The 21,845-nt window shown below is 45.5% G+C and overlaps 1 protein-coding gene across 1 annotated transcript in view; it reads left to right on the top strand.

Moving 5' to 3' along the window:
• Positions 1 to 21,845, top strand: part of pmfbp1 (polyamine modulated factor 1 binding protein 1) — an 840,874-nt gene that overhangs the window by 368,968 nt on the left and 450,061 nt on the right. The window contains 2 exon segments of the mRNA XM_085991731.1: positions 1,932 to 2,015; positions 10,679 to 10,891. Of these exon segments, the coding sequence (XP_085847857.1) occupies positions 1,932 to 2,015; positions 10,679 to 10,891 (297 nt within the window).

Here is a 21,845-nt window from a genome sequence, read left to right as displayed (position 1 = left end):
AGGGTCCAAACAGCTGAAGGCACGGCTGTCAATGGAGGGGTGAAGGAAGTTGAGAATGCACAAGACACCAGAATTGGAGGAACGCAGAGCTCTCAGAGGGTTATAGGGCTGGAAGCGAATACGGCAATAGTGAAGAGCGAGGCCATGGAGGGATTTGAACACAAGAATGAGAATTTTAACTTTGATGCGTTGCTGGAATGGGAGCCAATGTAGGTCAGCGAGCGCAGGGGTGATGGATTTTTACCTGTGCACAGTATAGGAATGTGTTTGTGAGCCTTGATGGACGCAAGCATCTGACGCAGAATAGTCACAATTTCTGCCTTTATTTCCTCCTTTCCCCTTTTCTGATTCTCTCTATGCTAAGTACTATTCATCAGCCAAGAGGATGGGCAGGAAACCTGCTGCCGCTCCGTAGTTACTCAATCGGGCTCATGTGAGAATTACCATGTAGATTTTCTTTCCTTCCAGAGATTCGAAAGCCCCAATATAGTATCACATCCATTGGCTTAAATCCAGAACTTGTATGCACAGGTTGGCAACAGCCAAGGCTTATAGACCCCCAAGCGTAGGAGTAATGCTGGAGCTTAACAGGCTAAAACCACACAGATTACTAGCACATAGCACTGGTAAGCTTCCTGCTACTTGTCCAGCTAGGAATTCTGCCTGTTAGGACATTGACATGCTTATTTGGAGCTGAGTGGGAAGAATATCCACCGCCCCTGCACTAATAAATATACCCTTCCAACTTCCATTAGTAAGTCAGGCTGACCAATTCCCTGGATATTGTATATCTGTTTAGCTCCAATATCAGGTTACAGGTTACTGGTGGTAACTTTAACTTTGGATGATGGTGTAAAATGGACACTATCGAATTGGCCGCTCATTATACACCCCGCCTGATGTTCCCTTCCATTGACTTCAATGTATAATGGGCTGCTAATTCAGTATTCCCTGTTTCAACAACACGCAAAGTTAAAACTACTCCCACTGAGTCTACAACAGTGCTGATTTGGTTCCATTATCAGAAACTAGATCTTGCAGCCAAATTGACTTCAAGACATCTGATTTATGCTTTCTCCCCTCTTGACCCAAACTTGTCAATGAGGATAATCGTTAATTGGGCATTAGGCAACTGAGAAATGAATGTTTCAGCCATCCTTAGGTGGACATCAGATTCCAGGAATTTCTTACAAGTGAGAAGCACAACTTGCATAAAATATTTTATTGCCACCATCCTCCTGACCACATCATGGACACCTGGCACGCTCCACTGACTGGCAATTTCACCAGTTGCAGGAGAGGAGCTTCAGAAGCAATTGCTTGCCTCTCTACCAATTATGGTAGCTACCACATTGTGTATACAGAAACGCCTCATCTTGTATCCCGATTCCAGGTATCAGCTTCATCAGCGATACCTGTCTTCAGCATGGCGTACAGACCTACATAGAACAGCTTGTGATCTGCTAACTATCTCGATGTTTTAGGCATCACAGTTCTGTGCTGGGTTTACTCATCATCAACTTCTTAATCCAGAGCCTTCTTCGAAAGAGACTTGGCAAAGAGATATTCCTGTGTGAAGACTGACAGGGATCAGTGCAGCTGGTAATTGTAGTCCAGAGCACTCCCGCCCTAAAACTGTTTATCATTATTGGCATTCTATTATCATTACAAAATTAGTTTAGGCAACATTTTCAATAAGTTACGTCTAAGTCATCAGAAATTAAATCCCACACAGGTGTCAACGTTTGATCATTGTGAGACAATTGACTAGTTTGTTGAAACATTGAAACCCCAATATATGAAATAGTTAAAAGACATAATTTGGGAATAGAGTTTGGGGAGGTAAACAAAAAGGGATCCCAATTGGTTTCTCTGAGAAGGGCGTAGTTGATACAGACTTGTAGATTTTAATTATATCTGTTTAATTCTAGTTTACAGGGATCAAGGGATTTCTAGCTCAGGTTGAAGGTGAGAACGGGACGCTGAGGGCTTGTAAATTGGAACAGAATACTGAGGTAAATACGTGTGGGGGAAAAAAAGTGCACATTACAACGTTTCTTTATGTTTTAAAAGCAAGATTATTCTCTTTCCTGATCCTCACGATGGGTTTATCCAGACAGCTACAAAACAGTGACACTCACATTCCAAAGACAGAGGGCTAGAAATTGCGCAGCGCCCCATTTGGGGTGATAACTTTTGCGGGACCGCAAAAGAATCACCGGGCGAAAAACATTTGAATCTGCCGGGAATTTCCGCTTCAGCACTCCAAGAGGGAAGTGAAGCACTAAATCAAGCACTACCATTTCCCTTAGAGTGCTACAGGGAGTGAGAGGGGTGCTAGCGGCAGAGCGCTGCACAATGTTCGGGGCAACGCTGCTAGTTTTAAAGGGAAGGGCCAATGCTGTGTTGAAGGAATCCGCAGGCTGTGTCTGTTGGGCATTGCGCATCTAAGAGAGTGCAGGGCTAAGCAATCATGGGGTACAAAAAAATCAAACACCAGAATGAGGACATAAATAAACTTTGCCCTACCTGACCACCAGTGCCTTTAATTACTGCTCCCCAAGCGGCCATCCACGGTGACAACTCCTCCTGCAGCTGCCGTTGTTGAAGCCCGGCAATGCTGCAGGGGGCAGAAGCGAATTTAAGATCTGGGGCGATAATGGGGCATTGCGCACCGGATAACATCACGAACTACAGGGCGCAACAGAGCGAGACTGTAAGTGTTAGCACCAGCGCAAAACTGCCAGGGAAGTTCGCGGGTGTCGCTGATTTTGCAGTCGATAACCCCTTAGCGCCCCATTACCACCCCCGCAGGCGCTAACGGGAGGCGCAAAGCAGCCGAATTTCTAGCCCTTTGGGGTCTCTGTACCAACCACATTGGTACCCCCCATTACTTCCTAGTGTCCTCACAGATGCAGAAAAATATTGCTTTTATTCACAGTGCATTCTCTTTTTTTCATATATTAAGCTGAATATTTAAGAACATAAGAAATAGGAGCAGGAGTAGGCCATTTGGCCCTTCGAGCCTGCTCCGCCATTCATTAAGTTCATGGCTGATTTTCCAGCTCATCTCCACTTTCCTGAACTATCCCCATATTCCTTGATTCCCTTCATATTCACCTTTTTTCTACAACTTTCATTGAAAATGTCGCCTCCCATAACAGATGTTAATGTCACAGTATGTGTTACTACAACAACAAAAACAACTTGCGTTTATATAAAGCTCCTTTAACGTAGTAAAACGTCCCAAGGCACCTCAGAGGTGTGCAAAATTTGACACCAAGCCACGTAAGGATATATTAGGGCAGATGACCAAAAGCTTAGTCAAAGAGGTTGGTTTGAAGTAGCATCTTAAAGGAGGAAAGAGACATAGCGAGGCGGAGAGGTTTAGGGAGGGAATTCCAGAGCTTAGGACCTTGGCAGCTGAAGGCACGGCGGCCAATGGTGGAGCGATTAAAATCGGGGATGTTCAAGAGGCCTGAATTGATGGAGAGCAGAGATCGCGGGTGGTTGCAGGGCTGGAGGAGAATACAGAGATAGGGAGGGGCGAGGCAATGGAGGCATTTGAAAACACGGATGAGAATTTTAAAAGTGAGACGTTGCTTAATCGTGAGCCAGTGTAGGTCAGCGAGCAGAGGGGAGATGGGTGAGCGGGACTTGGTGCGAGTTAGGACACGGGCAGCAGAATTTTGGATGACCTCAAGTTTATGCAGGATAGAACTACGGAGGCTGGCCAGGAGTGCGTTGGAATAGTCATGTCTGGAGGTAACAAAGGCATGGATGAGGGTTTCAGCAGCAGATGAGCTAAGGCAAGGGTGGAGTCGGGTGATATTACGGAGGTGGAAATAGGCGGTCTTAGTGATGGCGCAGATATGTGGTAGGAAACTTATCTCGGGGTCAAATATAACACCAAGGTTGCGAACAGTCCGGTTAAGCCTCAAACAGTTGCCAGGGAGAGGGATGGAGTTGGTGGCTAGGGAACAGAGTTTGTGGTGGGGACCGAGGACAATGGCTTTGGTCTTCCCAATATTAAGTTGGAGGAAATTTCTGCTTATCCAGTACTGGATGTCGGACAAGCAGTCTGACAATTTAGAGACAGTGGAGGGGTCGAGAGAGATGGTGGTAAGGTAGAGCTGGGTATCATCAGTGTGCATGTGGAAACTGACACTATGGGGTCGATTTCAACTCAGCCGTGAGGCAGGCTTTGAGGCGTGTGGGGGGTTAAAATCGCAAAAACTGAGGGTCGGGACCCCCCCCCCCCCACCAGCCTGCTTCCCGACCCCGAGCCATTTTAACCCAGGCGTGTCGGATGGTCCCGAATCAGTCCCGCCTCCAACAGGCGGGACTGGTCTTTAAGGCCCTTAATCAGCAATAATTGGCCTTTATAGTCCCATTTTAACAGGCCCTTGCATTTTTTACCCTTTTCCCACGTAAAACACGCCTGGTGGGGATCACGCCTGTGAAACCTGGCGTGAGCACTATTGGCTTGCTGACCATCAGCTGCAGGTCAACCATTAAAGAGGAGATTTGATCAGTCATCATTTGCAGGTGGCAGGACTTTGTTGTTTCAGGCCTGGGGCAACTTTTACCAGGCTTAACCAAACCTGTGGAAGGTTGGAGCCTCACACACATCTCCAGTGTGAACTCCTGGGAAACCCCTCTCGCCACCCTCACTCAGCGCTTCCTCAACGGAGGCATATATCAGAACCATGGGAGCCATTTATTTCCTTCCCTTCTGGGCATTAGATGAGCTCGAACACCAGCCGCGGCACCAGCAGAACCAGGAACAACAGCAGCAGCAGCAGAACCAGGAACAACAGCAGCAGCAACAGGAGCACCAGGCTGCTGCTCACCCACCTGAAGCTGTACAGGCCAGAAGGGGCCAGTGGATGGAAGTGGCTTGAGATCACCTTGCTGCACATCAGGGGGCCATGGGGACCCGTATCTGCACTGGCAGTCCTACTCAGAAGGACTTCCACGAAGGTCTGGTTTCTCTGTTCAATAGATGCCACTCGCTCCTCAAGAGATGTCATTCTATTATGAACACACACCATGTTTTCCATACCCTGGCGACTTCGCTCCTCCATGGAGGTTGCCATCCTTTCCATGATGATGCATTCATGCGCCAGTGACTCCATAAAGGCTCTGCTCATGTTCGCTATGGACTCCTCCATTCGCTCCACACTCACATCGACCCTGGAGACAAAACCAGCCAGAGATTCCTGCATCTGTTCCTGGAGTTCCAGCCCCGCTGATCTTATGGATGGACCCAGAGGCAGAGGGTCGACATGCAGCTGAGTCAAGCTGGCAGAGTCCTGCGCCCTCCGACTAGCACTCTCCACTGCTGTCCCTGTCTCCACAATCTGCTGATGCTCACTTGTGAGCTGTGATACACCAGGTGACAACACTACTCTATGTCCCGAAGGTCCCACCGAGGTGTGAGTGTCTGCGCTGGTGCTGGGTGCGCCCTCAGAGGTTGCAGATTCCTCTGAGGAGTCTGGAAGCTCAGGCTCTTCCTCCTGGACAGTGGGGACGGGGGCTCTCGATGGTCCTGTGGGGGAGTGAAGGAAAGAGTTAGAGATGCGAGGTCAAGGTTACATGCACATTGCATATTGCAGATGATCATAGGTCCATCTGTTATAGCTTCAGAATCATTATCAGTGACTCATGCAATGTCAATGAGAGAGATGGAAAACTATTATGTCACCAGCTTGCTGTGATGCACCCGTCTGCCCGTCCCCCACTTGCGCCTCATCCTCCAGTCCTACGATCTCCAGGACCGCCTCCTCCCAGGGGGTGAGGGCGGGCTACTGATGGTGGCCCTCCTCCTGTCCTCGCTCGTTCTTTTATTGTGAACTCTCTTTTCCTGCAATGAGGGAGACAAGTGGAGTTTGAGTAAGAATGAAGGAGTGAGTGTAGAGAATCCCTAGCATAGATGCTTAGAAGGAGACAAAGATGGAGTGAGGTGGCAAGACCAATGGCCCTCCATGTGTGTTGTCAGTTGTTTTCATAGCATCAGAGTGATAGGGAGTGTGAGGGCTGCATAGTCAAATAGTTAGGTGAATGTGAGCATAGAGAGAGGGAATGGGTAAGGGTGCATGGATGTCGGTGTCAAGTGGGATGTGGAGGAAGAGATTGCTAAAGCTGAGTGCTGGTGAGGAGAGGCAATGGAGATCAGATTGAGAGTGATGGGAACTTCATACTCACTTTTCCAGTGTGCTGAACGTCATGAAATCTCTTCCTGCACTGTATCCAGGTTCTGCGGGTAGCTGATAAGGAGTTGACCTCCTCTGCCACTTGCAGCCACGCAGCCTTTGTCTGCTGGGGAGGCATCTTCCTCCCTGATGAAGGGAAGAGCACCTCCTTGTGAGCTCTTGCTCCCTCCACTAAAGCCTGCAGGGCAATGTTGTCAAAACGGGGTGCAGACCTCGGTCTTTCTCTTACACTGAGCTGGAAGCAGAATGGCATCAGCAAATGCCAAAAGGTTGGCAGCCTGCAGAAGAAGCAAGGCTTGTTGCAGACCCTAAATGCAGCAGCAATAATGACGTCATATTATGCGACTTTCTGACTGGAAATACTCATTTGCCAAAGGTTCCCACACGTTGGAAATCAATTGGCCAATTGAGTTAAAATTGCATCAATCTCACACACCCATTTAGATTTGTGTGGGAAGCACCAAATTCGGGGAACCTGACAATTCCCCGCACCCGAGTTAAAATCGATCCCTATGTTTTCGGGTGATGTCGCCAAGGTGCAGCATGTAGGTGAGAAATAGGAGGAGGCCAAGGATAGATCCTTGGGGGACACCAGAGGTAACAGTGTGGGACCGGGAAGAGGAGCTATTGCAGATGATTATCTGGCTACGACTGGATAGATAAGAATGGAACCAGGCGAGTGCAGTTCCACCCAGCTGGACGACGGTGGAGAGGCGCTGGAGCAGAATTGTGGTCAACTGTGTCAAAGGCTACAGACAGGTTGAGAAGGGATAGTTTACCTTTGTCACAGTCAACTAGGATGTTGTTTTGACTTTGGTAAGAGCCGTTTTGGTACTGTGACGGGATGGAAACCTGGTTGGAGGGATTCAAACATGGAATTCCGGGAGGTGACAACACGTTCAAGGACTTTGGAGAGGAAAGAGAGGTTGGAGATGGGGTGGTAATTTGCAAGGAAGTAGGAGTCAAGAGTTTTTTTTTGAGGAGAGGGGTGATGATACAAAAATTGGCTGTGTGGTTGATAGTGAGGAAGAAAGCTGTAAACTGCAGGAAGATATCAATGGATTGGTCAGGCAGAAAAGTGGCAAATGGAATTCAATTCAGAGAAGTGTGAGATAATACATTTGGGGAGGGCTAACACGGCAAGGGAATACACAATAAATGACAGACTACTGAAGTATCGAGGAACAGAGGCACCTTGGAGTGCATGTCCACAGATCCCTGAAGGTAGCAGGATAGGTAGCTAAGGTGGTTAAGAATGCATACGGGATACTTTCCTTTATTAGCCGAGGCATAGAATATAAGAGCAGAGAGGTTATGCTAGAACTGTATAAAACACTAGTTAGGCCACAGCTAGAGTACTGCGTACAGTTCTAGTCACCTCATTACAGGAAAGATGTGATTGCACTAGAGAGGGTACAGAGGAGATGCAGGAGGATGTTGCCAGGACTAGAGAATTTTAGCTATTAGGAAAGATTGGATAGGCTGGGGTTGTTTTCTTTGGAACAGAGCAGACTGAGTGGACATTTGATTGAGGTGTATAAAATTATGAGGGGCCTAGATAGAGTGGATAGGAAGGACCTATTTCCCCTAGCTGAGAGGTCAATAACCAGGGGGCATAGATTTAAAGTAATTGGTAGAAGGAACAGAGAGGAGTTGAGAAGAATTTTTTTCACCCAGAGGGTGGTGGGAGTCTGGAGCTCATTGCCTGAAAGGGTGGTAGAGACAGAAACTCTCATCACATTTAAAAAGTACTTGGATATGCACTTAAAGTGCTGTGGCTTACAAGGCTACAGACCAAGAGCTGGAAAGTGGGAGTAGGCTGGATAGCTCTTTTCTGACTGGCACAGACACGATGGTCCAAATGGCCTCTCTGTGCTGTAAATTTCTATGATTCTGTGACAGCAGATTTGAAGGAGCGGGGACAGTATCTGAGGAGGGAGAACCGTTAACGAGATCAGCTAACATGGGAGCCAGGAAGGGAAGTTGGGTGGTCAGCAGTTTAGTGGGAATAGGGTCGAGAGAGAGGGAGGTGGATCTCATCGACAAGATGAGCTCGGAGAGAGCACGAGCGGAGGTAGGAGAGAAACTAGAGAAAGATGAGAATTCAGGGTTAGGTCCGGGGGAATCCTTAGAGGAAGTAAGGCCCGGTGGGCATGTGGAAGGGAGAGAAGCAGCAGAGGCAGCTGAACGGATGGTCTTGTTCTTTGTAACAAAAAAGTCCATAATCTCCTCACACTTGTTGTTGGAGGTGAGGGTGGAGGAGGCATTGAGCGTGGTTTGAGAAGATGGTTAGTGGTGGAGAAGATAAGCCGGTTGTTATCTTTGCCTTCCCGGATGATCTATGAATAGTGGGCAGTTTTAGTGATGGAGTGCAGGACCCAATAATGCTTTATATAATCCAACCAGATCTGGCTATGGATGGTTAAACCAGTTGTCCACCAAAGATGTTCAGATCTACGTCTGGACTTAAGTGAGTGGAGATGAGGGGTATACCGAGGGAACAACTAGGGTGAGAGAGTGTAATGGTTTTAATAGGGACAAGGGCATCCAAGGTGGTGGAGAGGGTGTGATTTAGCAAATCAGTAGCTGCAGAAATGTCATGATGAATAGCAGGCCAAAGGCTAGATAGTTGGGAATATGAAAGTGCAGTGGTAAGAGACTTGAGGGAGAGTTTTTTTCCAGGGGCAGACACAGAAGAAGTAGGGTTGGGAGGATGAAGGGGAATATGGATAGAGAGTGATTTAAGGAAATGATCAGAGATTGCCTTATCAATGATAGTTACGATGGGAATAGTGAGACCACAAGATCAAGGGGGTGGCCGTGTATATGGGTAGGAAAGTTTATATGGAGGGAGAGATTTAGGGAGGAAAGTAGGGCAATGAACTCAAGAGGCGAGAGAACAAGAAGAGTTGAGATGGAGGTTACAGTAAAATTATCATAATTGATCATCTGGATAACTTATTCAACATTAATATTTTGGGCCATAAACCTTGTTGGAATAACCTTTAGAAGTCACCTGTAAATTTGTCAGTCATTGATTATCAGGTATTCCTCACATACAATAAATGATGTGCTCCCTTTTTCCTCTTTGAGTATCCTGTTTATTTGTTGCTTGCCAATAATCATAACCAATTAAAATAAATTAACATGGACAAAACCAGTTACTGAAAAATTTATTTTCCTGACTGCTCCCATGTCTGGAAAGCATTGTCAAAATGAATTAACCTGTTATCTATGTAAAGTTCTGGAAGATGTATTTTTTGTGGTGAAAATGAAACAACGATTAAAAGAATGAATTTATTTTCTGCAACTTCTTTAGAATTTTAAGTTCAAAGCATTGCTCTGATTCTCCTCGTGTTTCTTTTGTCGTTAGATCTTTTATTCAAGTTCCTTTTTAAAGGAAACAATTTTTGTTTGCCCTAAGTTGGACAAGTCTATAGAGGGCATTTCTAAATTCCATAAGTCTCTTGCTGAGAATACACCCCTGAAATGCTACTCCTTTTAGCAGAATATATTGAGGGATAACTGTTGCCCCTTAAGTGGTTTATATGTTTTTAATAGACTCTCCCACCCCAGTAAATTTCACTATATGCAAAATATTCAGGCAGTGGTATTAAATCTCTCTGCTTTTCGTTCTCATTCATCTTTCTTAGCCCCACCGCACACCAAGTTTTTCTCAGGAAATGTAATTTTAGAAATAATCCGCAGAAAGCGGATTTCACTTATTTTTGAGGACATTGGCATTTATACTTGAATCATGTGGAGAAGGTCTGTAACCTGTAATTCCACCATGTCCCTGTGGATTCAGCAATTCTTTTAAGCTCTGTGTTAGTAGACCATGAGTGATAGATTTTCCCAAAATTAGGAGATAAATCATCTCCCAGCACTCAATAATAATCTCTACAAATAAGCATTGCAAAGTTTTCTTCTCCCAGAAACTTGTATGCCGGTATTTTGGTTAAAAAAGAAATTCCAGACATCTATCATGTTAGTCCTCTCCAAGATTTTCTGTTCTCCATTCTTTAGAATGCTGATGCGATCTAATACACGATCATTGTTATTTAATGAGTTATCGGCACTATGGCCATAATTCTGTGCAGTATAGAGTTTGTTAGATAGCTCCTACATCTGTGCTTGGGTAAAGTGACCTTCAATGATGATATGCTGGGTTACTTTTGTGTATTAAGCTTTGTCACTTTTCATCTAGATTTCGCTTGTTAGATTATTTACCATAGTGCAAATCTTATGCACTCAGTCTTCAGTGGATTCTGCATTTTTGCTATTTTACTTCTCTTGGTTGAGCTAAAGCTCAAGGTTGGCAATGGAACCTCTGTAACATCTACATCTTGGCTAAAAATAATAATTTGGGTAAAAATGACATAGATTATAAAACAAAAGAATAGTAAGACTATTTTAAATTTGATCTCTGTATTTCTTCATCGTGATTTTTGTTTGTACCATAGATTGTAAAGCTCACAGCCATTATTCAGGACCTTGAGCTGTCTTCCCAAAATGCCAATTCAGCTTTTGCTACTGAGGCAGCACAAAGATACAAAGAATTGGTGTCTACAAGAGAAGAGCTTGAGGATAAACTGGCCCAAACCCAGGCTGAACTCAGTGAAAAAGATGAGACCATGTGCAACCTTCGTGTACAAGTGCAGGACGCCAGCCTACGGGTGAGAGATGTAGTGCAGTAGTCTTGATAAGGGCATGTTTGCATTAGACATCCAAAATTACGTGAAGAAACAGTATCTGGTTGTGTTGACCTAATTAAGCTGTCATTCAAATGTATTCGCACAAAAAGCAATGTTCAATAGGGTCTTGTTAATCATTTTCTCCCAAAAAAGGTTTTTTGTAAAAAATTAATTTGAATGCAACAACAAAAAATTGATGGCATTAGAAATTGACAGAGTTCATTTCTATTCTTTTTCTGTCCAGTGGCTTAATTTGTTTTACGTGAGTCCATAGATTAGAGTACTAGCTTGAAATTAGTTTCAAAGAAGGCAGTATGGTTTTAGGTAATTTTATAAATCCCATTGTATTTAAGCCGTTACTAATGACACTAAAATATTTTTGAGTGTTTGATCAGTATTGCTTTGTCTGTCTCCTATCCCCACACTGTCTCTTAAATAATTCTTCCAAGTGTTTATAGCAAAGAGTTCTTATCACAATAATAACTTGCATGGCACCCTTAATGTAGAAAAATGCCCTAAAGTATTTCACAGAAACGTAATCAAAAAAATGGACACTGAGCCAAAAAAGGAGATTTTAGGAGGGGTGACCAATAGCTTGCTCAAAGAGATGGGTTTTAAGGAGGGTCTTGGTGGAGGGGTTTTAGGGAAATTCCAGAGTGTGAGATCTAGATGGCTAAAGGCGTGGCTATGAATGGTGGACTAAAGGATAGAAGGGGAACACACATGAGCCCAGAACCAGAAGAATGGCGAGTTCATGGGGAGGGGCTTGTAGGTGATGGGGAGGAGTGAGGACATGAAAGAATTTTAATTTAGAGATGTTTGAGTATTGAATGCCAATGTAGATCATCGAGGACAATAGCACTTGGGGTGAGCTAAAGTTTACAAAGGGTAGAGGATGGGAGGCCTACCAAGGGAGCAAAGGAATTGTTGGCCTAGAAAATCGACTATCCAGTACCTGTTTTTCGGGTGCTAAATGGCCTCCTAAGTCTTCAATATGGCAGGCAAGAAATGCACGCTCAATGCAAGCCGGAGATGCGCCCCCCCACCCCCGCCATAGTGGTGTAGGCAAAAAATAGGAGTCCAGGGACCATGCTTGAAACAGGCGTTAGGCCCTTTGCATATTCCAATAAGGGGCCTAAGACTTGTTTGAAGCCCGCTCTGCAATATTGGGTTGTCCTGACCACAGTTGGCTGACTTGACGTTTTTAATTTTTTTTTGCTCTTGTCAACTACATTACTATTTGTTTTTCAGTCACTTGCTGTCGGGCTGCTAATTCCCTCTGCCCCTTAAAGACAGGATGGGGAAATTTCCGTACGGGCACGGTAGCATAGTGGTGCTGTCACTGGGCCAGTAATCCAGAGGCCTGGACTAATGATCCAGAGACGTAAGTGCTGTGGTGAACTGTGAGTTCACCACAGCAGTTAATTAAATAAATCTGGAATTTAATAAAAGTAATGGTAACCATGAAACTATTGGATTGTTGTAAAAACCCATCTGGAAATCTACCGTCCTTACCTGGTCTGGCCTATACGTGACTCCAGACCCACAGCAATGTGGCTGACTCTTAACTAGAAGCCACTCAGTTGTAATAAACCAGATGGACCACCTGGCATCGACCTCGGCACAGCAACGGCACACCCAGCCCAGTCGACCGTGCAAAGTCCTCCTCACCAACATGGCGACTTGTGCCAAAATTGGGAGAGCTGTCCCACAGACTACTCACAGTCATAGTCATACTCACAGAATCATACCTTTCAACCAATGTCCCAAACTCCTCCATCACCATCCCTGGGTATGTCCTGTCCCACCAGAGGTGGCAGTACAGTGGTATACAGTCAGGAAAGAGTGGCTCTGGGAGTCCTCAACATTGACTCCGGACCCCATGAAGTCTCATGGCTTCAGGTCAAGCATGGGCAAGGAAACCTCCGACTGATTACCACCTACCGCCCTCAGCAGACGAATCAGTACTCCATGTTGAACACCACTTGCAAGAAGCACTGAGAGTAGCAAGGGTACAGAATGTACTCTGGGTGGGGGACTTCAATGTCCATCACCAAGAGTGGCTCGGTAGCACCACTACTGACCGAGCTGGCCGAGCTCACAGTCTGGGCCTGCGACAGGTGGTGAGAGAACCAACACGAGGGAAAAACCTCACCAATCTACCTGTCGCAGATGCATCTGTCCATGACAGCATTGATAGCAGTAACCACCGCACAGTAGTAGACAAAGTCCTGCCTTCACACTGAGGACACCCTCCATCGTGTTGTGTAGCACTACCACTGTGCTAAATTCAGAACCGATCTGGCAGCTCAAAACTGGTCATCCGTGAGGCGCTGTGGGCCATCTGCAGCAGCAGAATTGTATTCCACCACAATCTGTAACCTCATGGCCCTGCATGTCCTTCACTCTACCATTACCATCAAGCCAGGGAACCAACCCTGGTTCAATAAGGAGTGTAGAAGAACATGCCAGGAGCATCACCAGGCGTACCTAAAAATGAGGCACCAACCTGGGGAAGCTAAAACACAGGACTACATGCATGCTAAAAAGCAGAAGCAGCATGCTATAGACAGGGCTAAGTGATCCCACAATCAACGGATCAGATCAAAGCTCTGCAGTCCTGCCACATCCAGTCGTGAATGGTGGTGGACCATTAAACAACTAACGGGAGGAGGAGGCTCCATGAATATCCCCACCCTCTATGATGGTGGAGCCCAGCATGTCAGTGCAAAAGACAAGTCTGAAGCATTTGCTAGCATCTTCAGCCAGAAGTGCAGAGCGGATGATCCATATCAGCCTACTCCTGAGGTCCCCACCATCACAGAAACCAGTCTTCAGCCAATTCGATTCACTCCACGTGATATCAAGAAACAGCTGAGCGTACTGGATACAGCAAAGGCTATGGGCCCCGACAACATCCCGGCTGTTGTGCTGAAGACTTGTGCTCCAGAACTAGCCGTGCCTCTAGCCAAGCTGTTCCAGTACAGCTACAACACTGGCATCTATACGACAATGTGGAAAACTGCCCAGGTATGTCCTGTGCAAAAAAAGCAGGACAAATCCAATCTGGCCAATTACCGTCCCATCAGTCTACTCTCAATCATCAGCAAAGTGATGGAAGATGTCATCAACAGTGCTATCAAGCGGCACTTACTCACCAACAACCTTCTCACCGATGCTCAGTTTGGGTTTCGCCAAGACCACTCTGCTCCTGACCTCATTACAGCCTTGGTCCAAACATGAACAAAGGAGCTGAATACCAAAGATGAGGTAAGAGTGAGTGCCCTAGACATCAAGGCAGCATTTGACCGAGTGTGATATCAAGGAGCCCTGGTAAAACTGAAGTCAATGGGAATCGGGGGGAAAAACTCTTCAGAGACTGGAGTCATACCCAGCACAAAGGAAGATGGTTGTGGTGATTGAAGGTCAATCATCACAGCCCTAGGGCATCGCTGCAGGAGTTCCTCAGGGCAGTGTCCTAGGCCCAACCATCTTCAGCTGCTTCATCAATGACCCTGCGACTAGCACTCTCCACTGCTGTCCCTGTCTCCACAATCTGCTGATGCTCACTTGTGAGCTGTGATACACCAGGTGACAACACTAATCGATGTCCCGAAGGTCCCACCGAGGTGTGAGTGACTGCGTTGGTGCTGGGTGCGCTGAATTCTGCTGACGCTTTGCCCTCAGAGGTTGCAGCTTCCTCTCAGGTCTTGAGGCTCAGGCTCTTCCTCCCGCTCCGTTGGGACGGGGGCTGTCGATGGTCCTGTGGGGGAGTAAAGGAAAGAGTTAGAGATGTGAGGTAAAGGTTGCATGCAAATTGAATTGTGCAGATGATCATAAGCCAATCTGTTAGAGCATCGGAATCATTATCAATCACTCATGCAATGTCAATGAGAGAGATGGAAAACTATTCTGTCACCAGCTTGCTGTGATGTACCCGTCTGTCCGTCCCCCACTTGCGCCTCATCCTCCAGTCCTACGATCTCCAGGACCGCCTCCTCCCAGGGGGTGAGGTGGGCTACTGACGGTGGCCCTCCTCCTGTCCTCGCTCGTTCTCTTTTATTGTGAGCTCTCTTTTCCTGCAATGAGGGAGACAAGTGGAGTTTGAGTGAGAATGAAGGAGTGAGTGTAGAGAATCCATAGCGTAGATGCTTAGAAGGATACAAAGATGGAGTGAGGTGGCAAGACCAAGGGCCCTCCCTGTGTGTTGTCAGTTGTTTTCATAGCATCAGAGTGATAGGGAGTGTGAGGGCTGCATAGTCAAATAGTTAGGTGAATGTGAGCATAGAGAGAGGGAATGGGTAAAGGTGCATGGATGTCAGTGTCAAGTGGGATGTGGAGGAAGAGATTGCTAAAGCTGAGTGCTGGTGAGGAGAGGCAATGGAGATCAGATTGAGAGTGATGGGAACTTCATACTCACTTTTCCAGTGTGCTGAAGGTCATGAAATCTCTTCCTGCACTGTATCCAGGTTCTGCGGGTAGCCGATAAGGAGTTGACCTCCTCTGCCACTTGCAGCCACGCAGCCTTTGTCTGCTGGGGAGGCATTTTCCTCCCTGATGAAGGGAAGAGCACCTCCTTGTGAGCTCTTGCTCCCTCCAGTAAAGCCTGCAGGGCAATGTTGTCAAAACGGGGTGCAGACCTCGGTCTTTCTCTTGCCATTCTGCTTCCAGCTCAGTGTATCAGCAAATGCCAAAAGGTTGGCAGCCTGCAGAAGAAGCAAGGCTTGTTGCAGACCCTAAATGCAGCAGCAATAATGACGTCATATTATGCGACTTTCTGACTGGAAATACTCATTTGCCAAAGGTTCCCACACGTTGGAAATCAATTGGCCAATTGAGTTAAAATTGCATCAATCTCACACACCCATTTAGATTTGTGTGGGAAGCACCAAATTCGGGGAACCCGACAATTCCCCGCACCTGAGTTAAAATCGACCCCAAGGTCTCTAGCATGATAGATAGAGGAGTTTCTATGGATGTTGGCTATATGGACTTCCAGAAGGCATTTGATAAGGCTCTACACAAGGGATTATTAGCAAAAATGTTTATAGAAAAGAGGAAAATTCGACCAGACCTGAGTTGTGAACAAATGCTATGAGCAGGATTTTCATTGGGCCGTGGAGTCAGGATTGGAGGCGTGCGGGGGGGTTAAAATCCCGAAATCAGGGGTCCCGACCTCATCCCGCACCCAAATCTGCCTCCATGCCAGTTTCAAAGGAGGCGGGGACCCGCCTACCCGAGGTGGGAAGGGATTACTGCCAATTAACTGCCTGTTAACAGGTAGTTAACAGGCAGTTTTTAGCCTAATCCCTATTTTTAAGGTTGAAGTGTGGGATTCCCGACGGCTCCAAACCACGCCAAGTTAGAGGAGGCGGGCCGTCGGGTTGCAGGACTTGGAGGGGTTGAGATGTCGGTGTTCAGGTGAGTGATGTGTGCATGAGTGCAAAGGTAAGTGTGTTTGGTGAGTCTAAAGTGATTAAAGAAGTTTAAATGACCTTTTCTTACCTTTTCAGCCTTCCTTCCTTTAGGTCCCGGGAGTCCCTCATCTCACCGGCACAGAAAGCAGAATGGCTGTGAATTGTCAAAAGTGACAGCCTGCAGTTTTCTGTGCAGGAGAGATTTCTAACTGAGTCTGTGGAGAAGGACTCATGTTAGAAGTAAGACTGTCAGCGTTTGACAGCTTCAAACAGCTGTGAAACACTGATATTTCATCTGTCAAAAGCTCCTGACAGATGAAATTTCAGTCTGTGACATCACCTGTTGCCGGGTGGCCCTTAATTGGCCTGTTGAGCCCGCCCAGCGGGCTCAACAAGGTCAATCAAGTTAAAATCGCGTGGATTGGCCGCATCTCGATGGAGGGGGGACTGCAACCCCGAAAGTTGTAGTCCCGCCTCCAACCTGACTCCTGAATGAAAATCCAGCCCTATATGTTACTGTCTTTTAATACAGCAGAAAGTGCTAAGCCTAGTGCAACCCAGTATATTGAGCATCCTAACTATCTCTACATCTCGTCACAACTGAATGTTTACTCAACAAATATATTTGCATTTATTGGCCCAGAAATTCAGGTTGGGGTCTTCCCGCGGGTGCAAGCCCCCGATCTGCACTTACCTTGCGCGCCGGCCGTTGAGCTGTGGGCCCGCGTGGATCCGGGGCCTGGTCCAGCTGCCGGCGCGCAGTGCTTGCGTATCCCGGGGCGCAGTTAGTTCGATGCGTCCCCTGGGATCACGTGGGCCATGGGGAGCCAATCGGAGCAGGGAATGCTCCATTCATAAGTCTGACAGGAAGTGCTGTCAAGACTTATAAATACTACGGCCCCAAAATAGCACTAAATCTTCAAATAAATTTTTTTTAAATCACATTTTTTAAATAAACTATAAATTACATGAAATAACTATTTTAAACAATAATTTAAATTTTTGAAAAAATTATTTTTTTCAACGGGGCTAAAAATAAACTTACCTTGCTTTAAAGTATTTAAAAATAATAAACCTGTGGAAAAAATGTTTTAATTTTAATTAACTTAATTACCTTGTAAAAAGTATATTTCTGACTTCTGCAGGCTTACCCTCACGGGAAAACCTGTAAAAAAAAACTTAAGTTTGATGTGCACGTGCAGCCTCTCCCGCGCACGCGTTCGACCTCTGAACCTCTTGTTCCAACGATCTATGGCCCCATACAAAAATTAAAACTTCTTGGCGTGTAACCTGTTCTTCTGTAACTTAGACACTTCATAGAATCATAGAAATTTATGGCACAGAAGGAGGCCATTTGGCCCACCATGTCTGTGCCAGTTGAAAAAGAGCTATCCACCCTTATCCCACTTTCCAGCTCTTCGTCTGTAGCCTTGCAGTTTACGGCACTTCAAGTGCATATCCAAATACTTTCTAAATTTGATGAGGGTTTCTGCCTCTACCACCCTTTCAGGCAGTGAGTTCCAGACCCCCCACTACTCTGGGTGAAAAAAGTTCTTCTCAACTCTCTATTCCTTATACCAGTTACTTTAAATCTCTGCCCCCTGGTTATTGACCTCTCTGCTAGGGGCAATAGGTCCTTTCTATCCACTCTATCTAGGCCCCTCATAATTTTCTACACCTCAATTAAATCTCCCCTCTGCCTCCTCTGTTCCAAAGAAAATGACACCAGCCTATCCAATCTTTCCTCTTAGCTAAAATTCTCCAGTCCTGGCAACATCCTCGGAAATCTCCTCTGCACCCTCTCTAGTGCAATCACAGCGTTCCTGTAATGTGGCGACCAGAACTGTACGCAGTATTCTAGCTGTGCCCTAACTAGTGTTTCATACAGTTCGAGCATAACCTCCCTGCTCTTATAGTCTGTGCCTCAGCTAATAAAGGAAAGTATCCCGTATGCCTTCTTAACCACCTTATCTACCGGTCCTGCTACCTTCAGGGATAAGACCATAAGAAATAGGAGCAGGGGTAGGCCATTCGGCCCTTCGAGTCTGCTCTGCCATTCAATGAGATCATGGCTGATCTTTTGCCTCAACTCCATTCACCGGCCTTATCATCATATCTCTTGATACCCTTACTAGTCAGAAATCTATCGACTTCTGTTTTGAATAGACCCAATGACTGAGCCTCCACAGCCCTCTGGGGTAGATAATTCCAAAGATTCACCACCCTCTGTGTGAAGAAATGTCTTCTCATCTCAGTCCTGAATGGCCTACCCTTTATCCTGAGGCTGTGGCCCCTGGTTCTAGACTCCCCAGCCAAGGGAAACATTCTCCCAGCATCCACCCTATCAAGCCCTGTAATAATTTTGTATGCGTCAATGAGATCCCCTCTCATTCTTCTGAATTCAAGAGAATACAGGCCTAGTTTACTCAATCTCTTCTCATATGACAGTCCCGCCATCCCAGGAATCAATCTCGTGAACCTTCGTTGCACTCGCTCTATGGCAAGTATATCCTTCCTTAGGTAAGGAGACCAAAATTGTACACAGTACTCCAGGTGTGGTCTCACCAAGGCCCTATACAGGAAATTCTTTGGTATCCGGCACCGATGGGACTGGGATAGTGCCGGTTGATTAAAAATTCCGGATGACGGAGAGGGTTATCTACCGAGGCGATTTTTAACAAACAAAAATTTAAAAATCAAGAAATGTGCAGTATACAGTAATTGGCGGATCGGAAGAGACTACCGGCAGCGCGGGAGAGTCAGACTCCTGTTATTGAGATGTTTGGACTTCCGACAGCGCCAAGAAGCCAAGTAGTGGCCGTTTGGAGAACTACCCCCACTGACTAACTCGGCCACTGTGGGGGACTCGGACTCGGCAACATTTCCAGTTATTGAGGTGTTGTTTTCAGAGTATGAATTTTGCCAGTTAATAGAGAATTCCGAATACTTAGGTGCCGTTTAAACGAGAGTTTCCTGTAAAATTGGAGTAAGACTTCTTTACCCTTGTACTCAAATCCTCTTGTAATGAAGGCCAGCATACCATTTGCCTTCCTAATGGCTTGCTGCACCTGCACATTCACTTTCAGTGACTCATGTACAAGGACACCCAGGTCCCTTTGAGCATCTGCATTCCCCAATCTTTCACCATTTAGGAAATACTCTGCCTTTCTGTTTTTTCTACCGAAGTGGATAACTTCACATTTATCCACATTTATATTCCATCTGCCATGTTCTCGTCCACTCACTGAGCCTGTCGAGATCCCCTTGAAGCCTCTTCACATCCTCCTCGCAACTGACACTGCCACCTAGCTTTGTGTCATCAGCAAATTTGGAAATGTTACATTTAGTCCCCTCATCCAAATCATTGATATAGATTGTGAATAGCTGGGGCCCAAGCACTGATCCTTGCGGTACCCCACGAGTCACAGCCTGCCATCCTGAAAAAGACCCGTTTATCCCTACTCTTTGTATTCTGTCTGTTAACCAATTCTCAATCCATGCTAGCATATTACCCCCAATTCCATGTGCCCTAATTTTGTTCACCAACCTCTTGTGTGGGACCTTATCAAAGGCCTTCTGAAAATCCAAATACACCACATCTACCAGTTCCCCTTTGTCTACTCCACTAGTTACATCCTCAAAGAACTCCAATAGGTTTGTCAAACAGGACTTCCCTTTCATAAATCCATGTTGACTCTGCCCAATCTTACTATCAGTTTCTAAGTGCCCAGTTATTGCATCCTTTATAATAGATTCCAGCATTTTCCCAACTACTGATGTGAGGCTATCAGGTCTGTAGTTCCCCGTTTTCTCTCTCCCTCCTTTCTTAAATAGCGGGGTTACATTTGCTATCCTCCAATCTGCAGGAACCATTCCAGAACCTATAGAATTTTGGAAGATGACAACCAATGCGTCCACTATTCCAATGGCCACCTCTTTCAAAACCCTAGGATGTAGGTCATCCGGTCCTTGAGATTTATCGACTTTTAGTCCCATTAATTTTGCTAGTGCTTTTTTTTACTAATAATAATTTCTTTAAGTTCCTCATTCTTGCCACACCCTTGGTTTTCTCGTATTTCTGGGAGGTTTCTTGTGTCTTCCTCCGTGAAGACAGAAACAAAGTATTTATTTAATTTCTCTGCCATTCCCTCATTCCCCATTATAAATTCTCCCGTCTCTGACTATAAAGGACCTACATTTACCATCACCAGTCTTTTCCTTTTCACATACCTATCGAAGCTTTTACAATCTGTTTTTATATTTTTCGCTAGTTTGTGCTCATATTCCATTTTCCCTTTCTTTATCAATTTCTTGGTCCCCCTTTGCTGATTTCTAAAAAGATCCCAATCCGCAGGCTGACCGCTTTTTCTGGCAACTTTATAAGCTTCCTCCTTTGACTTAATACTAGCTTTAATTTCTTTTGTTAGCCATAGTTGAATCACTTTTCCTTTTGGGTTTTTATGCCCTAGAGGAATATATGTTTGTTGCAAATTATGCATTATTTCCTTGAATGTTAGCCATTGTATGTCCACCTTCATACCTTTAAGTGTAGCCTCCCAATCTACCATGGACAACTTGTCCCTCATATCCTTGTAGTTGTGGACATCCACTCCAAGGTCACTCTGTTCCTCTGCATTTCTCAGTATCCTATCATTTAATGTTTATTCCCTTGCCTTGTTAGCCCTCCCCAAATGCATTACCTCACACTTCTCCAGATTGAATTCCATTTGCCAGTTTTCTGTCCACCCGACCAGTCCATTGATATCTTCCTGCAGTCTACAGCTATCTTCTTCACTATCAACCACACGGCCAATTTTTGCATCATCTGCAAACTACTTAATCATGCCCCCTACATAGAAATCTAAATCATTGATATATACCACAAAAAGCAAAGGACCCAGTACTGAGCCCTGTGGAACCCCACTGGATACAGCCTTCCAGTCACAAAATACTTGTGCCCTGGTTCTCCCTAACTAATTCAAATAATCTATCAGAGTCTAACGCTTCATCATTTTAAATACTTCAATTAAATCACTTTCTAGAATAAAAAGACCTAGCTCTCTGAGCCTATTGTAATTACTAAAGGTTTTTAAACTAGGTATTAATTTAGTGGCCCTCCTCTTTACCTTTTCCACAGCTTCTATATCTCCCACCATGTGAGCGGTCCAGGAATAGACACCGCAATCTCGATGGGGCCTAACCAAGGTCTTGTATAAGAACACTATGGTGCTTTTTGTTTTATATTGGATCGTCCTTGCTGTACATCCTAATACTCTTATTTGCTTTTACTATAGCCTCTTGCACTGGTCTTGAACCTTTAGAAACTCGTACACTATAATACCTAGGTCTCTTTCCCACTCAACAAACTTTAATTCAGAGTCCAGCATGGTATACACATGCTTGGCTTATTACAATATGAAAACATAATTTGTTTACTAGTTTAAATTATTAATACTAATGAAACATTCTTGGCATAATGCACCTATTGTCATTATCCTTTACAACATTTTGCACTAATG

Source organism: Somniosus microcephalus, chromosome 6, assembly GCF_052327205.1.
Source record: "Somniosus microcephalus isolate GS21.2 chromosome 6, FLI_Smic_1.0, whole genome shotgun sequence".
Classification (NCBI taxonomy): Eukaryota; Metazoa; Chordata; class Chondrichthyes; order Squaliformes; family Somniosidae; genus Somniosus; species Somniosus microcephalus.
The sequence above is the reverse complement of the archived record's forward strand: the minus strand, read 5'-3'. Positions and strand labels throughout refer to the sequence as shown.